An 18,141-nucleotide genomic window follows, 5' to 3' on the forward strand; every position below is an offset into this window, starting at 1 on the left:
TATTTCTATATAATCTAGTTTTAGTACTGTTATGTGTTGTCATATGTGGCAAGATTGTCCCACTGGAATCAAGTGGCATACAAAAACCAAAAGCCATAATTGAATTTCAGGAATCTTGTTATGTTCTTGTACTATACAGGCTGTATCGAACTGAAGCCACTTATGGTACAAAAACTGTATTTTCATTGTTACTGTGCTACCCAATGCTGTATTTTGATAATAACTTTAATGATCAGAGAGGTTAAGGGTGACCACGATCCCCTCTGACCCCCTTTAAGGCGCTTCTCTTTTCCATGGAGTATCATTTATATTAGATAAGTTTATTGCACCCTAGTTGACAAGCTTTTGGTGCTATCTCAGCTAACAATGGTAAAGCTGTACCTTTACTATCTCCCCATGTGCACTATGTGAAATGTGCACCTAATGGTGATAAATTACATCCACAGAGCATCATAGAAAATGAGGCACAGTTGTGTCCTACAACTTAGTTTTGCCCCAAGCGCTTCTATCTGACCATGTCCAGGAACTCATAACTAGATGAAGATTCCTCTGTGTCCATAATATGTCACATTTTTAGCATGTTGTCTCAGTGAGTTCATACATGATGACTTCATTAATGAATATCTCATCTCATTATATTCCACCTTGCATCATACGCTCACACATGGCATGTATGTGCAAATCTCTTGGGCTTTCACTATAAAGATTTCCAATTGGGATTTATTATTTTTATTATTATTGTTTTTTTGTATTTGTTATATAAATATGTTTAAGAACTTCTGGCCTCCCAAGTAGTATGCTGTGATAAAGTTTCCCCACAAGAGGTCAGTGTGGTCTTTCTTCCTGTAGAAGAGGAGGCCACAGTCAACTGAATAATGCAGGCTGGTGTCTCTCAGCAGTCAAGTCTTATCTATTACAAAAACACCATAAGCTGATTGTTTTCTGTTTTTGAAACCACTAACTGCATCAAACATAGAATAGAGAATAGAGAAACAATAACCTGTTTTCCACCTAAAACATTCCAACCCAGTTTATCTTTGGACATAATGCTCTTTGCTATGCCCTGAATTTAAAAAAGAAGAATTTATATCTGCTCTAAGTGATGCATAGCCTGTTCTCCAGCTGAATGTTTAGTAAATGGATTAACTGTTCACTAATTTACCAGATACAGTTTTGTATTGATAGTCAGGTCTGAGCCTACAGGTACTTGAACCTTCGATATACAGCACATGGCACAATATATTCTATAGATGTTATTTCTATAGATTTGGAGAGATGTGAAACCGATCAGCGGCGAGTTTCCTTACAGGTAATGTCAACCAATCTGAGAAAATATAATTTGCTTTGTTCGTTTTCAGTTTGCAGTCTATTCAATACATTTACATCGGACTTTACATAAAATAAAATTTTATAAATATGAAGGTTGAATAGACCCTTTGTGATTGGTTCTGCTTCTTAGATAATCAGAATATATTTCTTTCATTATGAAGAGACACATAGGGAGACATATAGACAAATGCACATTGCATATGTCACAAAAGTCGCATATTGTTTATGATTCTGTGACATATATAAGAAATACCTTTTCTGTTAGTCAAAATGAGGCAAACCTTTTCTTTATTAGGTCATTTTCAGCAAGTGCTAACGATATAAATAAAACTTACATTAATGGAAATCATGATGGATTAACTGCTTTCAGTGTAATACAAAGTACTACATTTTCTTGAGTGTTTGAAAATCTTGTTGAATTCTGCCTCATGGTTGAGTTTGTTTCTTAGTGTGAAACCATATGCAGTGACACTAGTTCAAAGGCCAGTGTCATGTGAGTCACATGACTGTAATTTAGTCTGCATTTTTAGCATTGTTGTAAAACCTTCATGGGTCAAACAGAGTACATTTCGTTTTGTGCTTGGTTTTCCTTTGGTTTTATTGACATAGCAGTTTCTTTCTCTTTCCCACGATGGTTAGTTTAACTTTTGGGTGGGAACTTGTAAGACAAATTCCTTCTTAGAAATACACAGGCCTGTTCTTTATGCATATAACCGATGGCTACCCTTCACAGCTGCACCAAAGATCTCTTCTATATTGAGTTTAAGAAACAACAGCTGTATGGAGTCTTCTTGTGGTTAATATGTGTGTAGTGGCTGCTTATTTTGCTCTGGGCCTAGCTCTTCTTGCTCCGAGTACTGCATTTCAGCTTGCCTGTGCTGAACAAAAGACAAGCAGGCAGGAAATGCACTAGCCAATCAGCAGCCGCCTTACATTTTGTCAGCATGTGTGGCCAGTCTCAGTGTGCCTTTTATGAGAACAGTGGAGTCGGACAGCTTGGAGAGCCGTGGCTGTGCTCTGAGCAGGGTGAGGGCTGACAGGGCTGTCCTCCATGTTTTAATAAGCATTGACATATCACACAGAGTTTTTAACCATGCATCCACAGAGGTAAGCTTTATTTTCATTTTTCACATATACTAATTTGTTGATAAGGCACCAGCCACTGTGTATGATCTGTGCCTGAGTAATAATACAGGTTTGTCTGACAGACTGGGGGAGGGGGAAGAGTATTTGTCACCTCACAGTATAAGAGTGGAGCTGGGAAGGACAGCATAGCATGTTATAGTACAACAGACAGGCAGCCTCTGCTAGCTGGGTGGCACTGTGGATATGTACAATAGGGGCCACAGGTCAAGTGCAAGGTCATTGTATGTTTGTGGTACACTGACTGAGGAAACCTTCTTTCTATTGTAAAGTTCAAAAGAGGACTGAGTTTTTGTGGCTGTCCCAGGCCTTTGCTGTCATGTTGACAGGCCTGGTTAGGGACCTGGCAGGATGGAAGACAGAGGGATCAGTGCAGAGGGGAGTCCCCAGAGGAACTAACAGATGGTAAACTGACAGCACAACAAGTTTAATCTAGGCCTCAAACTGGAATCAGAGCAAGGCGGCCGGGCATTGTTGTTAATTGTTTACCAGGCAAACATAGCAATGATGAACAGACTCTAAATGATCTAACTGCCTGAGAATGATGCCCTTTTTAATTGGGGAATTAAATAAAACATGCCTTTAAAGGGCCCAGTCCTGTAAGCTGTTCAGCAGTTTTCTAAAATACCTATTTGTTAGCAGTATGTTGGTGCAGCTTATTTATCACAGGGTTGGAGGAACTGCCTGTGCCTACTGGTGTGCACTGCCTCCCAGTGTTGTTCTCTGCTGCCGAGTGTCAGCCATTTTAGAGAGCTTCCCCTTTCTGTCCCTCTGCTCCAAGCACACTGGGTATTTGTATGTAAGAGAGAAGGAAAGAAGAAGGGAAGGACTTCCTCTGAAAAGGCTCTGCATAGAAATCTCATCTCATCCAGAGAGGCTTGAAAACCTGATTGAAGTCGACCAGGTTGGACTGAATTCTATTTATATATAATGATTTTGGATATGATTTTCTGTGTGCATGTATCATATCATTTAAAAATATATAGTTAATGACTGTATCCATTTCTGCCAGTTTATCAATATTGTTATTTATTCTTTTGAGATGTTTCAGGCAGAATATATAAAATGCATTTTTTTATTGTTAGTGGGCAATACCTGACTATTTGAGACTATTTTAGATATAACCAGGGGAACTATGGCCTGATGGTACACACATTGTTGCTTGACCAGGGTTCAGGAGCAGTCTGCATTGACTGGAACAGCAAATCCAGCACTCACTGCTTTGTGAATGGTGCCTGGTAATGTGTTTAATCCCCTCATTCCACTACGGTGTGAGGATTGGTGCAGACACACTTAAATCTGCATTACTCCTACACACTACACACACACACACACACACACACACAGAGCCTATTTACTGTAGTTTGTCTTTCAAGGTCCCATCCAGGCATTTTTAAATATAGTTAAAATATTCTGCTTTGAATGATGGCTTGGGTCTGATACGGATTTTCCATAGAATTCTTGAATTTTTTTTCCTTGATCGAAACATTCCTAATCTCTGTATTTGTAGTTTTGTTCTGTATGTGTTGCCTCTTTCCACAGAGAAAGCTCATTCTTGTTGTGTTTTGAGTTTACAGATAACGGCTGCAGGTACACGCCTTCTACTCAGATTGAAGGTGATAGCAGAATCAGAGTTTGTATTCTAGTGCTAAATTCTTACACACATCATTCTGCACAGTGAAGGTGAAAAATCCAAAACAGCAACACTTACCAAAACACACAGAGTGGAGTGAGACTTAATAGCATCCACCAGATAACCTCCTTAAATGACATTTTGGCCTGGATGCGTTTCTGTTTTGAAGGACAGTTCATGCTATACTGTCTGTACCGCTGTGTTTTCAACTGAGTGCGTTGTAGGAATACATGCATCTAAAGTTCATTCTGATGAAAGATGCATGATATATTTGTTCACAAAAATATATTTAGCCTTGCACTGACAGAATGCGTCATATATCTCCAATAAATACTGTCACTGATTTGACAGTATGTGCTGAAGAAGCATGAGAAAAAGAGGGAGGGAGCAGGTTTTGCCTTCCGTGCCGTCTGGGAGGCCTGTGGCATTTTCAGACCCATCTTTGTGTCCACTATTAGGGCCCATGCAGCTTATCAGCATGCTGGGGCACATAATAAGCTGCATGTGGTCCTGTACAGCAGATTTGACTGGTGCCGTGTGAATGTGCTGTGTGTGTGCAGTGCGCACAGTGGTCAGAGAGAGAGAGAGAGAGAGAGAGAGAGAGAGAGAGAGTCTTCAAAATGGACGGCATACACATACACTGGCTGACAGCACAGCGAGGGAGGGAATCTGATCCTCTCCCTGTCAAGCCTGTAGGGCTACATCTTACATGTCTGTTAAAAGGCACACAGCCGGTGTATGTTTGTATGGGTTTTAAGGAAGTGAGGGACATGATTTTCAGGAGGTTTTTAGTGACAGTGAGGATCAGTCCTCTGCATTGCAGCACTGTGGTTGAGGAGAGCGGGGAGAAGAGAGCCTGTGTGGCACACCGAGCTGAGCACCCAATCAGGCACCTCCGTGTGGTACACGAGCCAATCGGCAGCTTGCAGCCGAGGTTAAAGATTGACAATTGCAGGAGAGAGCAGCAGGGAGAGAAGGCCTTCTGGGAAACCTGGACCCATCTTATCCCTCATCCCCCCGTCCTCAATAATTGATAGAGATTAAAAAATAGGCTGAAGAATCTGTATGTGAGTAAGGAAAAAGGTATGCTGTTAATTTCCTACATTGAGGCATGATTGTTATGGCAGTGGTGGGTGTGGAAAGGCATGTATCAGTGGGTTACAGTAGACTGTAGTGGATGTTCTGTGGTCTGTAATTTAAAAAATGTGTGTTTGTCAGGATGGGCAGCATTGATTTTCCTCTTGTCCTTGTCTCTATCTTTCCCTTTGTGTGTTGTTGCTGTATTTCCTGTCCTGTTCAGAGCAGGATGTTGCTGGGTTAACTGTCTGAGGCTGTTCAGACAGGTTAAATGAGGAGGCCAGTAAAGCCATCGCACTGCACTGTTGTTTGTGTCTGCAGATGTGCAGTGTCTGTGTCTGTCATTTCATCTTTCTGTAGTGGTAAAGGAGAATAGAAGGTGTGGGGGTTGGTGAACAGCATAATCGAAATGGAAGCAGTGTTTTGTTTGAAAACAGTACATGCAAATGGTGCTTTCCTCAGGTGTACGTGAAGTGAGAATTGTCAAAAGTGAAGTCATCTTAACAGTGAGGCCACTGCATCTGCTGTGGCGTCAGAGAAAATGGTAGCAACAATAGAATCGACAACAGTTTGCGCTTGCAAACCAAGGTGAATCATGTTAGACACACTAAGAAAACCTGTTGGGCAGATTTTGAATCAAAGGTGGTTGACAGAACATTGGGGCTTTCATTTCAATGTTTTTCCCAACAGATAAGGGGGCAGAGATTGTGCAGTTCAATATAATAATCTGTCTGTCAGTAGTTTAGTTAACAGTGAATATTGCTTTTTGTTTGGTCTGTTGACATGCTTTTCACTTGTTGGATATCAGAAGGTTCTGCTGTTGTGTGTTTTCTTGTTTACTATTTATAGACCTGTAGGCCAGTGGTGAAAGGTACTATTTATAATTGAAGAATAAACTAAACACTGAGCTGCCACTGCTCCAGTATTGGCTTGTTTTTGTTTTACTTGAGTAAAGATGTACACATGTTGTCTTTAAGCCGTTGATGTACGGTTTGTTTGTTTGTTATCATTTCTATGTTATCTGTAATTTCTGTCATGTTGGTGTTGATGGTTACAAAGCTGTTTTTGTTAAACAGCATGTCCGGTACCATATCATAGACAGTGTGTTTGGTAATAGACTTTTGTCAGACCAGTGCCAATGCCTCATTTGTTTTTATGCTGTGTAATCCCACATTAGTTAATGTAATAATAATTGTTTTGGTGTGTCTAATGAAGTAAAGAAACCTCTGGCATAGCAAAGCAGATGTTTTTGTCAACAGTGAACAGTGTTGGTGAAATATTTTTGTTTATTGTGTTCTGTGCAGTGATTCACAGTGTTTCAGTATTTTAATACCTTCTGGACCAAAGGATATATTTCATGACTGAGTGTTTGGTAAAGGTGCATAACCAGTTACTGACACTATTGCACTTAATATTTAATGTCAAGCCTTCGAGCCAAATGTTTTTTGCAAAGCACTTTGCTACAAATATTGGCTTTTAGATGCGTTTCAGTGTGAATTTTTACTGAAGATTTATAACGCTTCAGTTCTAAACTGATCAATACAGCTCTAACTAGAATTGTATTAGTGGGAGAGGTAGCCTGTTGGCCAAATTTACCGTTCTTGTCTTGAATAACTTAATTGTAGCAGGATACAGGGGATGTGTTTAGGAGGAACTTCTCCAATGAAATCTTAACTTTGAAAATCTGAATTTGAAATTTGCAAACCACGAACACAGATTCCAGCTGCAAGAGTATTTGGATTTTCATGAGTCAATTTTTTGAAATACACTTGTCTGTTGAAGGGAGTTTAGCCAGCTAGGCTAGTAAACCAGTGCAGTGATCATCTTGCGTTGACGTAATGTCCTCTAAATACTGTAGTGTCTTGTCCTTAATAACATTTTGTAACCTAATGGTTATAGCATAAATAATATATATGACTAACATTCAGCTGTAGGTTACATCTGACTGACAAATCTTTGACAATGCTTTCTTTGTGTGTTAGTGCGGCAGAGGAAGAAGTAAAAACAGAAAAACAAGCTGTAACAGAAGAAATGGAGATCTCAACACGGTCCAAAGGTAAGAACATACTGTACAAGGTTGTTTTTAGATAGGCTCGCAAAACTCTGTTTCACCGCCTACAGTATATTTCTACTTGTGATATGTACAGTGACTTTGTTTTGGTTGGTTTGATTTAGTACTATGTATTAGATATACTGTTACAGAAATAATCCTGTTTACTTGCTTCACTCAGTGGTGTGAGGGCAAGAAAACTTTGGTGTGTCATTTCTGGTGTTTTTCACTCTGTAAGACAGCCATCAGTGTAACCTTACTGATTTGTCTAATCTTTGACTTTATCGCCCAGTGTCAGACACGGGATCAACAGAGCGGATGGCCCAAAAACGAAAGATGCCCAGTCCTTCACATTCATCCAATGGCCACTCTTCTGCTGAAACGTCACCATGTCCAATGAAAAAGAAGAAAAAACCAGGTGCTGTTAGCAGCAGCAAAGACCAGGTATCAATCAGCTCAAAGCCTACGATTCAAACCTGAACAAAGGTTTGCCAAAATTAGGAGTTTAAACCTGCCGCTACTCAGATAAAATAATAATTTTTCTATCGTGAAATCAATGGAAAATATTTTTCTACATGATAAAATTAAGCATTTTTACAAACGTTTTAAACAACCCCTGTGTTTATACAATTAAGAAAATACACACTAAGCCTTTAATTGTCTTAATTAAAAGATCGGTTCCCCCATATCACACATAACATGTTTTGTTTCTGACCCCAGTGGCCACACTAATGTTGATAGTTGTCAAAGGTTAAAGATGAATAGAACATCTCTCAGCTCTTTCATACAATTCTGTCACAGTGGACATACAAAATCTAAAAATCTTCTATTGCACAGAGATTACTGTGGTGCTTGTAATTTCAGCACATATCAAATAACCTTCACATAACACAACGCAGCATCACACACAACTATAATTGTAAGTGCATGGATACCTATTACATTGGTACAGGTGCCAGCATAATAGAGCTAGAGCTCGTACACATTGGCATGTGTTGGATATCATGAACAATTTATTTGACGCCATAAATATTATAAAAACATATTTTTCTGTAGAGAATAGTTGGTGGATTGTGATCATCAGTCCATGATCTGTCAGTATTTTAAGGTCTCTATTTATTTGTGGTTGGTTCAGCAGCATGACCACTTTTTTTTAGTAGCAACCGCCTTTTTCACATTTCACAAATATTCACACCTGGGATCTGCCCAGTGTAGCTACAGTCAGAACTGATGGCCACATAGCAACTCTGCTGAAACTGTTTCAAATAACTACATTTTGTGTCCTGTAAAAAGTGAATTTTGTGTATGTAGACTGTAGTTTTTTTCTTAAATTGCCCCTTTTGCCGTCAGCTTTCACCAGTGCTCTACAGTCTGTTCGATGAGATGGAAATGATGTTGTGTTGTGTCCTGCTTTATATTATTGCTAAGCTGGCATCAGTGGTTTGATAAGTTCCTTTGTACTACTGAGGCAGAGGTTTTTCTCACAATGTTTGGAGACTGAATGGATCGCTGCAGTACAGTTGTTGCTAAAACTCTTTCCCCTGTGATAAGCGTTGTTTAGTTCAATCTGTTTGATTCATGATTCCATTAGAGGTTAAATATTGTGATAGTACTGCAGTATATCAGTAGTTACTGTGTGATATTTGTTAGTCATGTAGTCAGGATCTAAGAAATAGCATGTTATGCACTACAACCTATCACCTACCCTGTTTTTTACAGTACTATGTTTAGGACTGTTTGTCAGATTAATGTGGATAACAGCCATCTAATAATCATTCCTATTTTTACTTAGCATTGACCTTTTGCTGTTTACTACTTGAGTACTGAGTTATGGTAAAATGCAGTCTTTCCATGTGTAATTTTAACAAACACTTTTAAACTTGCCAGTATTTTAGTGAAATTCTGCGCCATTTGAAAAGAAATATGTGATTACTTGTGGCTTATGATTTAGCTTGCATTGTTTAGGTGCATGCTTTGCTTGCTTTGTGCCTAATGCAGATCACAAATGCATATTAGAGAAATTATATTGCTATAATCATTCACTTGGCATATTGTATGTAACCTAATATCTTATTAATAGTTTCTCGAAAAATGTTTTAGATTTTTCCCAGTTAATCGAGGCTGTCTGCACTGTTTATCATTCTGCACATCGGTGATAGTTATGTTATAAAACACAGACTGCAATCAGAGAACTGAGCAAGTAACATGACTTCGAATAAATATCATAATGCTATGTTTTTGATGTACTACACACAATGGATGTTTCAAAATATGATGTTGACTCTTAAATCTCAGTGGAACACACGGAGCTCAGGCCAGTCTGTGTTTTGGACAGCAACTGTAGTGTGCTTTTTGTTGATGCTTTGCATGTCTGCTTGGCTTTTCTAATCTCTGGCCTGATTTTGACGTTCCCCAACTTTGTGTTTCTTTTGCCTGCATTCCAGTCAGAACTAAGACATGGTCCCTTTTACTATGTGAAGCAGCCAGCACTCACCACAGACCCTGTTGATGTTGTACCGCAGGACGGCAGGAATGACTTCTACTGCTGGCTGTGCCACCGCGAGGGCCAGGTGCTCTGCTGTGAGCTCTGCCCCAGGGTGTACCACGCTAAGTGTCTCAAACTACCAGCCGAGCCCGAGGGCGACTGGTTCTGTCCGGAGTGTGAGGTACTCACCCAGGAATGTGAATGTTACATTAGCACTGTATATCGTATTTAAAGCCTTTAGTCAAAACCTATGGTAACATTTGTTTAGTTATGCAGAGCCTATCAGTAAGTATGGACATAGAAGACAAACACGTGTTGAGCCTTCGTATGTTCTGTGCAGTAATGGGATATAAACAAAGTGCCCATTTCCTTTTGATGTCTTTTAGAAAATAACAGTTGCCGAGTGTATAGAGACTCAGAGCAAAGCCATGATGATGCTAACTATAGACCAGCTGTCTTACCTACTAAAGTTTGCCCTGCAGAAGATGAAACAACCAGGTGTAAGTATTCTGTGATCTCTGTTTTTGCAAGAAATTCATGCTACCAAATTGATTACTTTGTGTTGGCACAGATAACCTTTCAAAGTTGGGGTATTCTGTTTATTCTCATTTTATTTCTGTTCTAATTGTACGTTCTGATATCTGTATATCACTTACATATTGGCATGCGTCTTTGCTGGCCGGTCCTGATTTCTAGATAGCTTATGCAAACATTGTTTTTCCATCAGTTGTGCCAGATGTAAAGATCTGCACCTTGAAGTACAACCTGTTCACATATCAGTCCAGCATGATAGAATATTGATTTGCATGTGCAAATAATTTCTAACAACAGAACTAACAATCATAGGCTTTGTATAATATTGGGCCTGTCATGGCTGGAAACCATGAACGTAAACATGCTAGCTGGTGGTGAGGATACAGCTGCCCCTCTCACTCTCTTTCAGGATCATCCCCGCTTGTCATCTCGCTCCCCCCATGCAGCTTCCACGCAGAGAAAGACTTTTAATTGGGTAATCAATTACACCACTAACAAGACCCCGTCATGATTTCTTCCTCCTCTGGTTTTCCTCCTTTTGTTTGAAGCGGCTTTTAGAATTTTAGTGATAGCATGGTGGTAGCATGTTGGTGTGCGGTAGAGGGGACGATTGTGTAGTTAGTTCAGCCTTAGAGATTGTTTACCTTCACTCTCTTCTGTGTTAACTCAATTTTATAGACTGAACCCTTCCAGAAGCCTGTGTCTCTTGAACAGCATCCTGATTATGCAGAGTACATTTTCCATCCTATGGATCTTTGCACACTTGAGAAGGTAAAATGCAAAGTTGTTATTTATTTGACACACTAAGTGCAGCAGAGTTGAATAGTTTCACTGTTGAGCATCTTTTCTTTTTTCACCACAGAATATCAAAAGAAAATGTATGGCTGCACAGAGGCCTTTTTAGCAGATGCAAAGTGGATTTTGCACAACTGTATTATATACAATGGAGGTATGTTGCGTATTGTGGGAACCATATTAAAGAATAGTCTCGTAAGGCTGTTTATATATTTTGTGACAGATACAGTATATTCAAAATCAAATATAAGATATTTAGGGTTAATATCAATGTTAACTTACACAGAAGATTGTAATTTATGTCGTTATTTATTTAAGACTGCAAAAGACAATTAACAATAATGTTAAGTTATAAAAGTTATTGTAATACAGTTTATATACTGTTAAAATGAGTTGAGCCTGTATCTAAGTAGTCTTATATAAATGTATGTTCATATTTCAGGCAATCACAAACTCACAGCTACAGCTAAAGTGATAGTAAAAATCTGTGAACATGAGGTAAGTGCCTAGTTTTGATTAGAAAACCTTTTGTTTAAGGTTCAGGAGAAACAATACTTGACATGGCTTAAACTTATTTGATATGTCTTTTGATTGTTTTTTCCCAGATGAATGAGATTGAAGTTTGTCCTGAGTGTTATCTATCTGCTTGCCAAAAGAGAGACAACTGGTTCTGCGAGCCTTGTGTAAGCTAGCTGAGTTACCTCAAGTGTCTGTTGATGATGCCATCTGATTGTTTTCACATTCAAGCATAGATCACTAGAATACAACTCCGTAGTTCCAGTGTTTTACTGTATGTCTGCAGAGTAACCCGCACCCTCTAGTGTGGGCCAAACTGAAAGGATTTCCATTCTGGCCTGCTAAAGCTCTGCGGGACAAAGATGGACAGGTGGACGCTCGCTTCTTTGGTCAGCATGATAGGTATCAGCCTTCTGTGCTTTCATTACTTGACCTTGGAGGCACATTTCAGGCTTTGTGTGAATACTGGACACATTATCTTGTCAATCTTTGTCTTTCAGGGCTTGGGTTCCTTTAAACAACTGCTACCTCATGTCCAAAGAGATCCCATTTTCTGTGAAGAAGACCAAAAGCATCTTCAACAGTGCCATGCAAGAGATGGAGGTCTATGTGGAGAACATGAGAAAGAAGTTTGGCGTGTTTAATTATGCCCCCTTTAGGACACCCTACACTCCTGACAATAACTTCCAGATGCTGCTTGATCCCTCCAACCCTTCCTCAACGCCCGTCAAACCTGAGAAACAAGAGAAGATCAAGTTGAGCTTTGATATGACGGCATCACCCAAGATCCCATTGACCAGGGCCATACTGCCTGGGGCTGGGGTAGGGGGGAGTACAGCGGGGCGGCGACTCCCTCTCACTGACATGCCTCGCTCCCCCATGAGCACCAACTCCTCTGCCCATACAGGTTCAGATGGGGAACAGGAAACCGGAGACAGGTCACAGACAAAAGCAGCAAACAGCCAATACAGTACAGGAGAAGAGTCCATGGACTGCACAGGTATTTAGCCTGGCACATTTTAGTGTTTCTGTAACAGTTTGAGCCCACCTGTAGCTTTTGGGTATAGAAACCATTTATAGCTGCAGGCAACTGTAAGGCTAAGCTGGTGTTATACAGATAATGGACAACATAGATGCAGATGTAATAATGTAAAATAAGTCTTTAGAGGTGAAAATAGATGGTAACTACTTTATAACTATAAACACTTAAAATGTATTAATAATGTACAATATAACTGATTTGGGTGTACAATGTGTTTGATTTCTTTTTCATTTAAAATACTGGGAAGTGAACTTAAAGTGAACTATTACTACTGTGTCTCATTAAAGGAGAGTTCCTTTACCAGTAATTATTTCTGTCTACAGCCTCACCTGCCCATTCTCGACCTGGCCCTGCAGGAAGTTCCTTGGACAGCCCTAAACCATTCCACTCTCAAGCTCCTGGCATCCCTAAACAGGAGAAGACACCACAAACGGGAAGCATTCTGAACCTTAATCTAGGTAAATCTTTTGTAAATAATAATATAAAAATTGTAAAATGCATGAATGTGTTTAATAATGTCCCTTACCTGTGAGTAAATACATTTCTAGTTTCTGAACTAATCTTTCTGTCCTCATTGTAATCCTTTCAGATCGGAGTAAAGCAGAGATGGACTTAAAGGAGCTAAGTGAAACGGTTCAACAGAAACAAGGAGCCACACCAGTCCTCACCTCCCCAAAAAGACAAATCAAAAGTCGTTTCCAGCTGAACCTCGACAAAACCATTGAGAGTTGCAAGGCACAATTAGGTTAGTGTAGATACCATAAAAAGCCATTGTAGTAACTTCCAAAGAATTTCTATGTGTTGATGTATCGTGATATTAGTGCCATCACTGAAATGTTGCTTGATGAAGCACATTGTGGGGATGTGCCTTTTATATCGTGTGTTTTCTGTTCTGTAAGTTTGAGTCAACCTGAACCGCTACTTTGTAACTAAATTCTATAACATATTGAATTGACTGCCCCTTTCCTTGTTTTGCAGGCATTGATGAGATCTCTGTGGATGCGTATAAAGGTGTGGAACACAGTGACTCAGAAGATTCTGATAAATCTGACTCCAGTGACAGTGAGTACGCAAGTGATGAGGAGCAAAAGACCAAGGATGGCCAAGACACAGCACCCACTGAGGAGCCCCAGAAGGAGTCTTCCAAACCTAAGGTTAAAGACCAACCTTCCCCAAGCTTAGAAGGGGAGAGCAAAGCTGATGTGCTTGTAGCATCAGAATCTGCAGCAGGTGATACAAGTGCAACAGTGTCTGATGCTCCAACTAAAGAGAAAATAAACACTGATTTGGAAAAAGAGAGCTCAGAAAAGTCTAAAGCAGCTCCAGAATCACCTCTTCCCAGAGACAAGGTGAAACAAGACACAAAGCAGACTGTGCCAGTGGAGGACTCTGACTCAGAGAGGGAGCTGGTTATTGACCTTGGAGAGGAGCAGGGTGGCAAGGACAGGAAGAGGAGCAGAAAAGACAACAGCACTATTAAAGAGTCGACAGCTGGTAAACCTGAAGGTGAGTTGAAATTTTATGACGCTGATTATAATATTGTTTTTAAAAATGTTTAATGTAAAAACATCAGCAACAGGGAAAACTGAAAAATTATGCATTTGATTTTTCTTGTAGGTAAGGCTTTGAACACGTCGACACTCCCATCTCAAAACAGCACGGCCCCTTCCACACCCTCCAGTGTTTCCACGCAGTCGCCAATGGCCATTCCCGTCACCATGGTCTCCTTCACTGCTCCCTCTCCTGCCACCATTAGCCTTACATCCGTGTCCAGCGCCACCGCAACACCCCCTTCTTCCTCTTCAACCTCCACCACGCCAGCTCTGAAGAAACAGCGCCCTCTGCTGCCCAGAGAGACGGTGCCGGTGGTACAGAGAGCTGTGGTGTGGAATCCCACTGCCAAGTTTCAGACCTCCTCTCAGAAGTGGCACTTGCAGAAGGTGCAGCGTCAGCAACAAAACCAGCAACCTGTGGCAAGCACACAGGTGCAGGCATCATCTCCCAGACAAGGCCAGGCTCAAGTGCTGACCCAGACACAAGCAGCTGGAAATGGCTCGACTGCAGTGTCCTCATCTTCATCGCAGCAGTCTTCACAGAGCACACGGTATCAGACCAGGCAGTCTGTTAAAGGTAAATAACATAAATTTGTTTACAGACCTGGCGTAGTGGTTAGCACTTTCGCCTTGCAGCAAGAAGAACCCCGGTTCAAATCCCGGCCTGGGCCTGGGATCTTTCTGCATGGAGTTTGCATGTTCTCCCTGTGCATGCGTGGGTTTTCTCTGGGTACTGCGGCTTCCTCCCACAGTCCAAGAATATGCTGAGGTTAATTGATAACTCTAAATTGCCCGTAAGTGTGAATGTGAGTGTGATTGTTTGTCTGTATATGTAGCCCTGCCAGACTGGTGACCTGTCCAGGGTGTCCCCTGCCTTCGCCCGAGTCAGCTGAGATAGGCTCCAGCCCCCCCCGGACCCTAGTGAGGATAAAGCAGTGTATAGAGAATGGATGGATGGATGTTTACAGACCTTCACAGTGTCAAAGTGTGACTTTAAAGTGAATGTATATACCGTATATCACAATTCTTTCATGTAGAAGAGATTTGAGATTTTATTATGTAAATGTGTCTATTTATAGTTTATGCCAAACTACTAAGCATTTGGAATATTGCAGTATAACTTCTACAGTAACAAATGTGTTTGTCAACAGTATTGCTGCTGATTATTCATATATTTTATTTTAGCTGTACAGCTAAAAGACAGTCCACTCAGCACTTCCACATCAGCTGTCACCCTGGTGTCCAGTAGCCCAGCTTCTGTTGCCATGATGGCAGCATCCAGTCTGGGCACAGCAGCTACATCTTCACCAGTAGCAACAGACCTGTACATCCCCACTGCCTCAGCAGATGTCGCTGCAGACATTGCCAAATACACAAATAAAGTTAGTAACTATAAGTTTTCATTTACATTTGCTTCGTAAAGTGCCAAATCCATTAGACTTTCCTATGACTGATCATTTGCTGGTAAGCACTGTTAGCAATGTATTTAATCTCTCCAGGGGGAAACAATTTCAATTTCTAATACACTGAGATAGATCAGTTCTTGACAGCTTTACAATGACAGATTTTTGACAGCTGTATGAAAGGGACCTTGAAGATGACAAGACAAAAAACAAAATTGTGCTGGTAGTAAAACTGGTGAATATTTTTTTTTTATCCTTGCATGACACATTATAACAAATGGCCTTCTTTTTGTCAGATAATGGATGCAATCAAAGGTACGATGACTGAACTCTACAATGATCTTTCAAAGAGTACCTCAGGGAATACAATAGCAGAGGTAGGTGTTTACATGTGGCTGTGTACATGTGTAGAGACTGAATACTTTTCAGATCTTAACAGACATTGATGAATTTGACAAATGTCAGCTCTTTTTGTCTCTTGTTTATGCTAACGTACTCATGTGTTTTTCCTACAGATAAGACGACTGAGAATTGAAATAGAAAAATTACAGTGGTTGCATCAGCAAGAGTTGTCGGAAATGAAGCACAATCTTGGTGAGACCTTCGTCACTTAGCTATTAATCAGTCCATTCCTTAAACTGTGTAAAGCTGCGCATCCATATTTTGCTTTTGTCAGGCAAAGAAGTGCTTGGACAGTGTCTGGGAGCGACTTATCCCAGCTCTTTATCAAAAAGACTTTCTGTGTTGTTTCTGTGACACCAGTAACTTGGCAATTGATCACCACTTCAATCGCTGTTGAGTGAAAAGGAGCAACAGTGGCTACATTTATATGCCATCAATATTCGGGTTAAGGTCAATATTCCGGTTTCTGAAACATTTGGAATAACCCGTTTACATGCCTAAACAGACAGAGTTACTCCTGTTGTGTGACGCTGTGTGGCGCTGTGGTTCCGCGTGTGGGTTTCGCCATGTCTGTTTACCTCTCCTTGTGTATTTCTGGTGGGTCGTGCGCCAGACGCGGCATACAAGTAGTTGCCGTACTCAAAAAAACAAGATTCCTTTCGGATGAAACATGTGCAGAAACTAATGTTTCTTTCTATGGGGATATTTCGATGCACGTTTATATGACAAGATATTCGGATTAGAAAAGGAGTAACCCAGGGGTCTTATTCGGGTTTTTAAAAAACGGAATATGAACACAAAGGGTTTTTGACTGCATATAAACGTAGTCAGTGACGACACCAGTGGCTGATTGAAAAATTAAGAGATTTTCAACTGGAAAGATTTAGTAAAGGCGGAGCTCTCTGGAAAAAAAAATGCTGGATCCAGTGCTCATATGTTGCCTAATTGGTAACAATTGACAACTGTTGATGACACTCAGAAAAGAAACACTATGTGGACACACCTTATAGGTTGTACTTATGTTGTTCAATCTAGAGCTGACAATGGCAGAGATGAGGCAAAGCCTGGAGCAGGAGAGAGAGAGGTTGGTGACTGAAGTGAAGAAACAGACGGAGCTGGAGAAGCAGCAGGCAGTAGATGAGACAAAGAAGAAACAGTGGTGTGCTAACTGCAGAAAAGAGGCCATCTTCTACTGCTGCTGGAACACCAGCTACTGTGATTACCCCTGTCAGCAAGCTCACTGGCCAGAACACATGAAGTCCTGCACTCAGTCAGGTAACAGCGTGTGCCAGCATCAACATTTTGGCAACATTTATTAAAACAAAAGTTACTGGTTTATTTCTTCTAGCAATGCTTACCCCATGTCTGAAAGTCTCAAGTCCTTTGCTTGCCTTTATAATCGTCATTCACGTTACTGCTGATGGTTTCATAGATGTAACTTTTTTTTTTTTTTTTACTTTTTTCCAATCTGTAGCCACAGCCCCACAGCAAGAAGCTGAGGCTGAGCCAACACCAGACCCCCCAAACAAAAGTTTAGGGCAGACTAACAGTGGCCCAAACTCTATCAGAGACTCTCCAGCGTCTGCACCACCAGACAAAGACTGTGACGTGGAGAAGAGCACTGACAATGTTGCTGTCACTTTGTCATAACCAAGCTTACAATACTTGAAAATGTAAATGTATAGATTGTTTTTATTTACTACAAGGATATGTCTACGTTCAAATTCTGTTCAAGAGCCTGTTCCAGATTAATATTTCAAAGTATTTTTATTTATATTTTTTGTTTGCCTTTCAGGGCTTACATACTGCTCCCAGTGCACAGTGGTGTGAAACAATACTGACAGCAGATAGAGTAACCACTAGAGGAGTGGCAGTTAGATAAACAGATTGTTGGTTCATGCAGACAGCTGTCAGTATAAAGATCTTAAGAGCATGCTTGAGTGTCACAAAGTCACAAAATATACAAATAGTGTAAAGGACAACAGTTAAACAGTTTACGATTGCAAAAAGTGTAAACCATGTTTATGGATCACCTCAGTTGTAGATTAGAGGACTGCTGACAGAAATGTCTGTAAATTACTTATTTTGTATTCTGTGTTAATTTATTTGTTATTTTAATGTTGCCTGCTGTATACTGCAAAGAAAATAACAATACACACATTTTAAGCAAGCTGTTTCT

General features: G+C 40.4%; 1 protein-coding gene across 1 annotated transcript; it reads left to right on the top strand.

The window, feature by feature from the left end:
• The first annotated feature begins 2,314 nt into the window (after window positions 1–2,314).
• zmynd8 (zinc finger, MYND-type containing 8) lies at window positions 2,315–18,132 on the top strand. The gene is made up of 20 exons (XM_051948841.1): window positions 2,315–2,436; window positions 7,165–7,238; window positions 7,525–7,676; window positions 9,755–9,898; window positions 10,104–10,217; window positions 10,930–11,034; window positions 11,125–11,200; window positions 11,489–11,544; window positions 11,652–11,729; window positions 11,849–11,964; window positions 12,063–12,562; window positions 12,928–13,062; window positions 13,194–13,349; window positions 13,583–14,110; window positions 14,222–14,734; window positions 15,343–15,539; window positions 15,857–15,937; window positions 16,076–16,154; window positions 16,998–17,237; window positions 17,437–18,132. Exons 1-20 carry the CDS (start codon window positions 2,423–2,425, stop codon window positions 17,610–17,612), a joined length of 3,534 nt encoding a protein of 1,177 aa, XP_051804801.1. The 5' UTR covers window positions 2,315–2,422; the 3' UTR covers window positions 17,613–18,132.
• The last annotated feature ends 9 nt before the right edge of the window (window positions 18,133–18,141 follow it).

The sequence above is a fragment of the Acanthochromis polyacanthus genome, chromosome 5 (assembly GCF_021347895.1).
Source record: "Acanthochromis polyacanthus isolate Apoly-LR-REF ecotype Palm Island chromosome 5, KAUST_Apoly_ChrSc, whole genome shotgun sequence".
In the NCBI taxonomy this organism is placed as follows: Eukaryota; Metazoa; Chordata; class Actinopteri; family Pomacentridae; genus Acanthochromis; species Acanthochromis polyacanthus.

Coding starts and splice junctions, on each gene's coding strand:
- zmynd8 (XM_051948841.1), top strand. Junction 11,201..11,488: donor CTGTATTATATACAATGGAG/GTATGTTGCGTA, acceptor TTCATATTTCAG/GCAATCACAAACTCACAGCT. Junction 11,545..11,651: donor TAAAAATCTGTGAACATGAG/GTAAGTGCCTAG, acceptor GTTTTTTCCCAG/ATGAATGAGATTGAAGTTTG.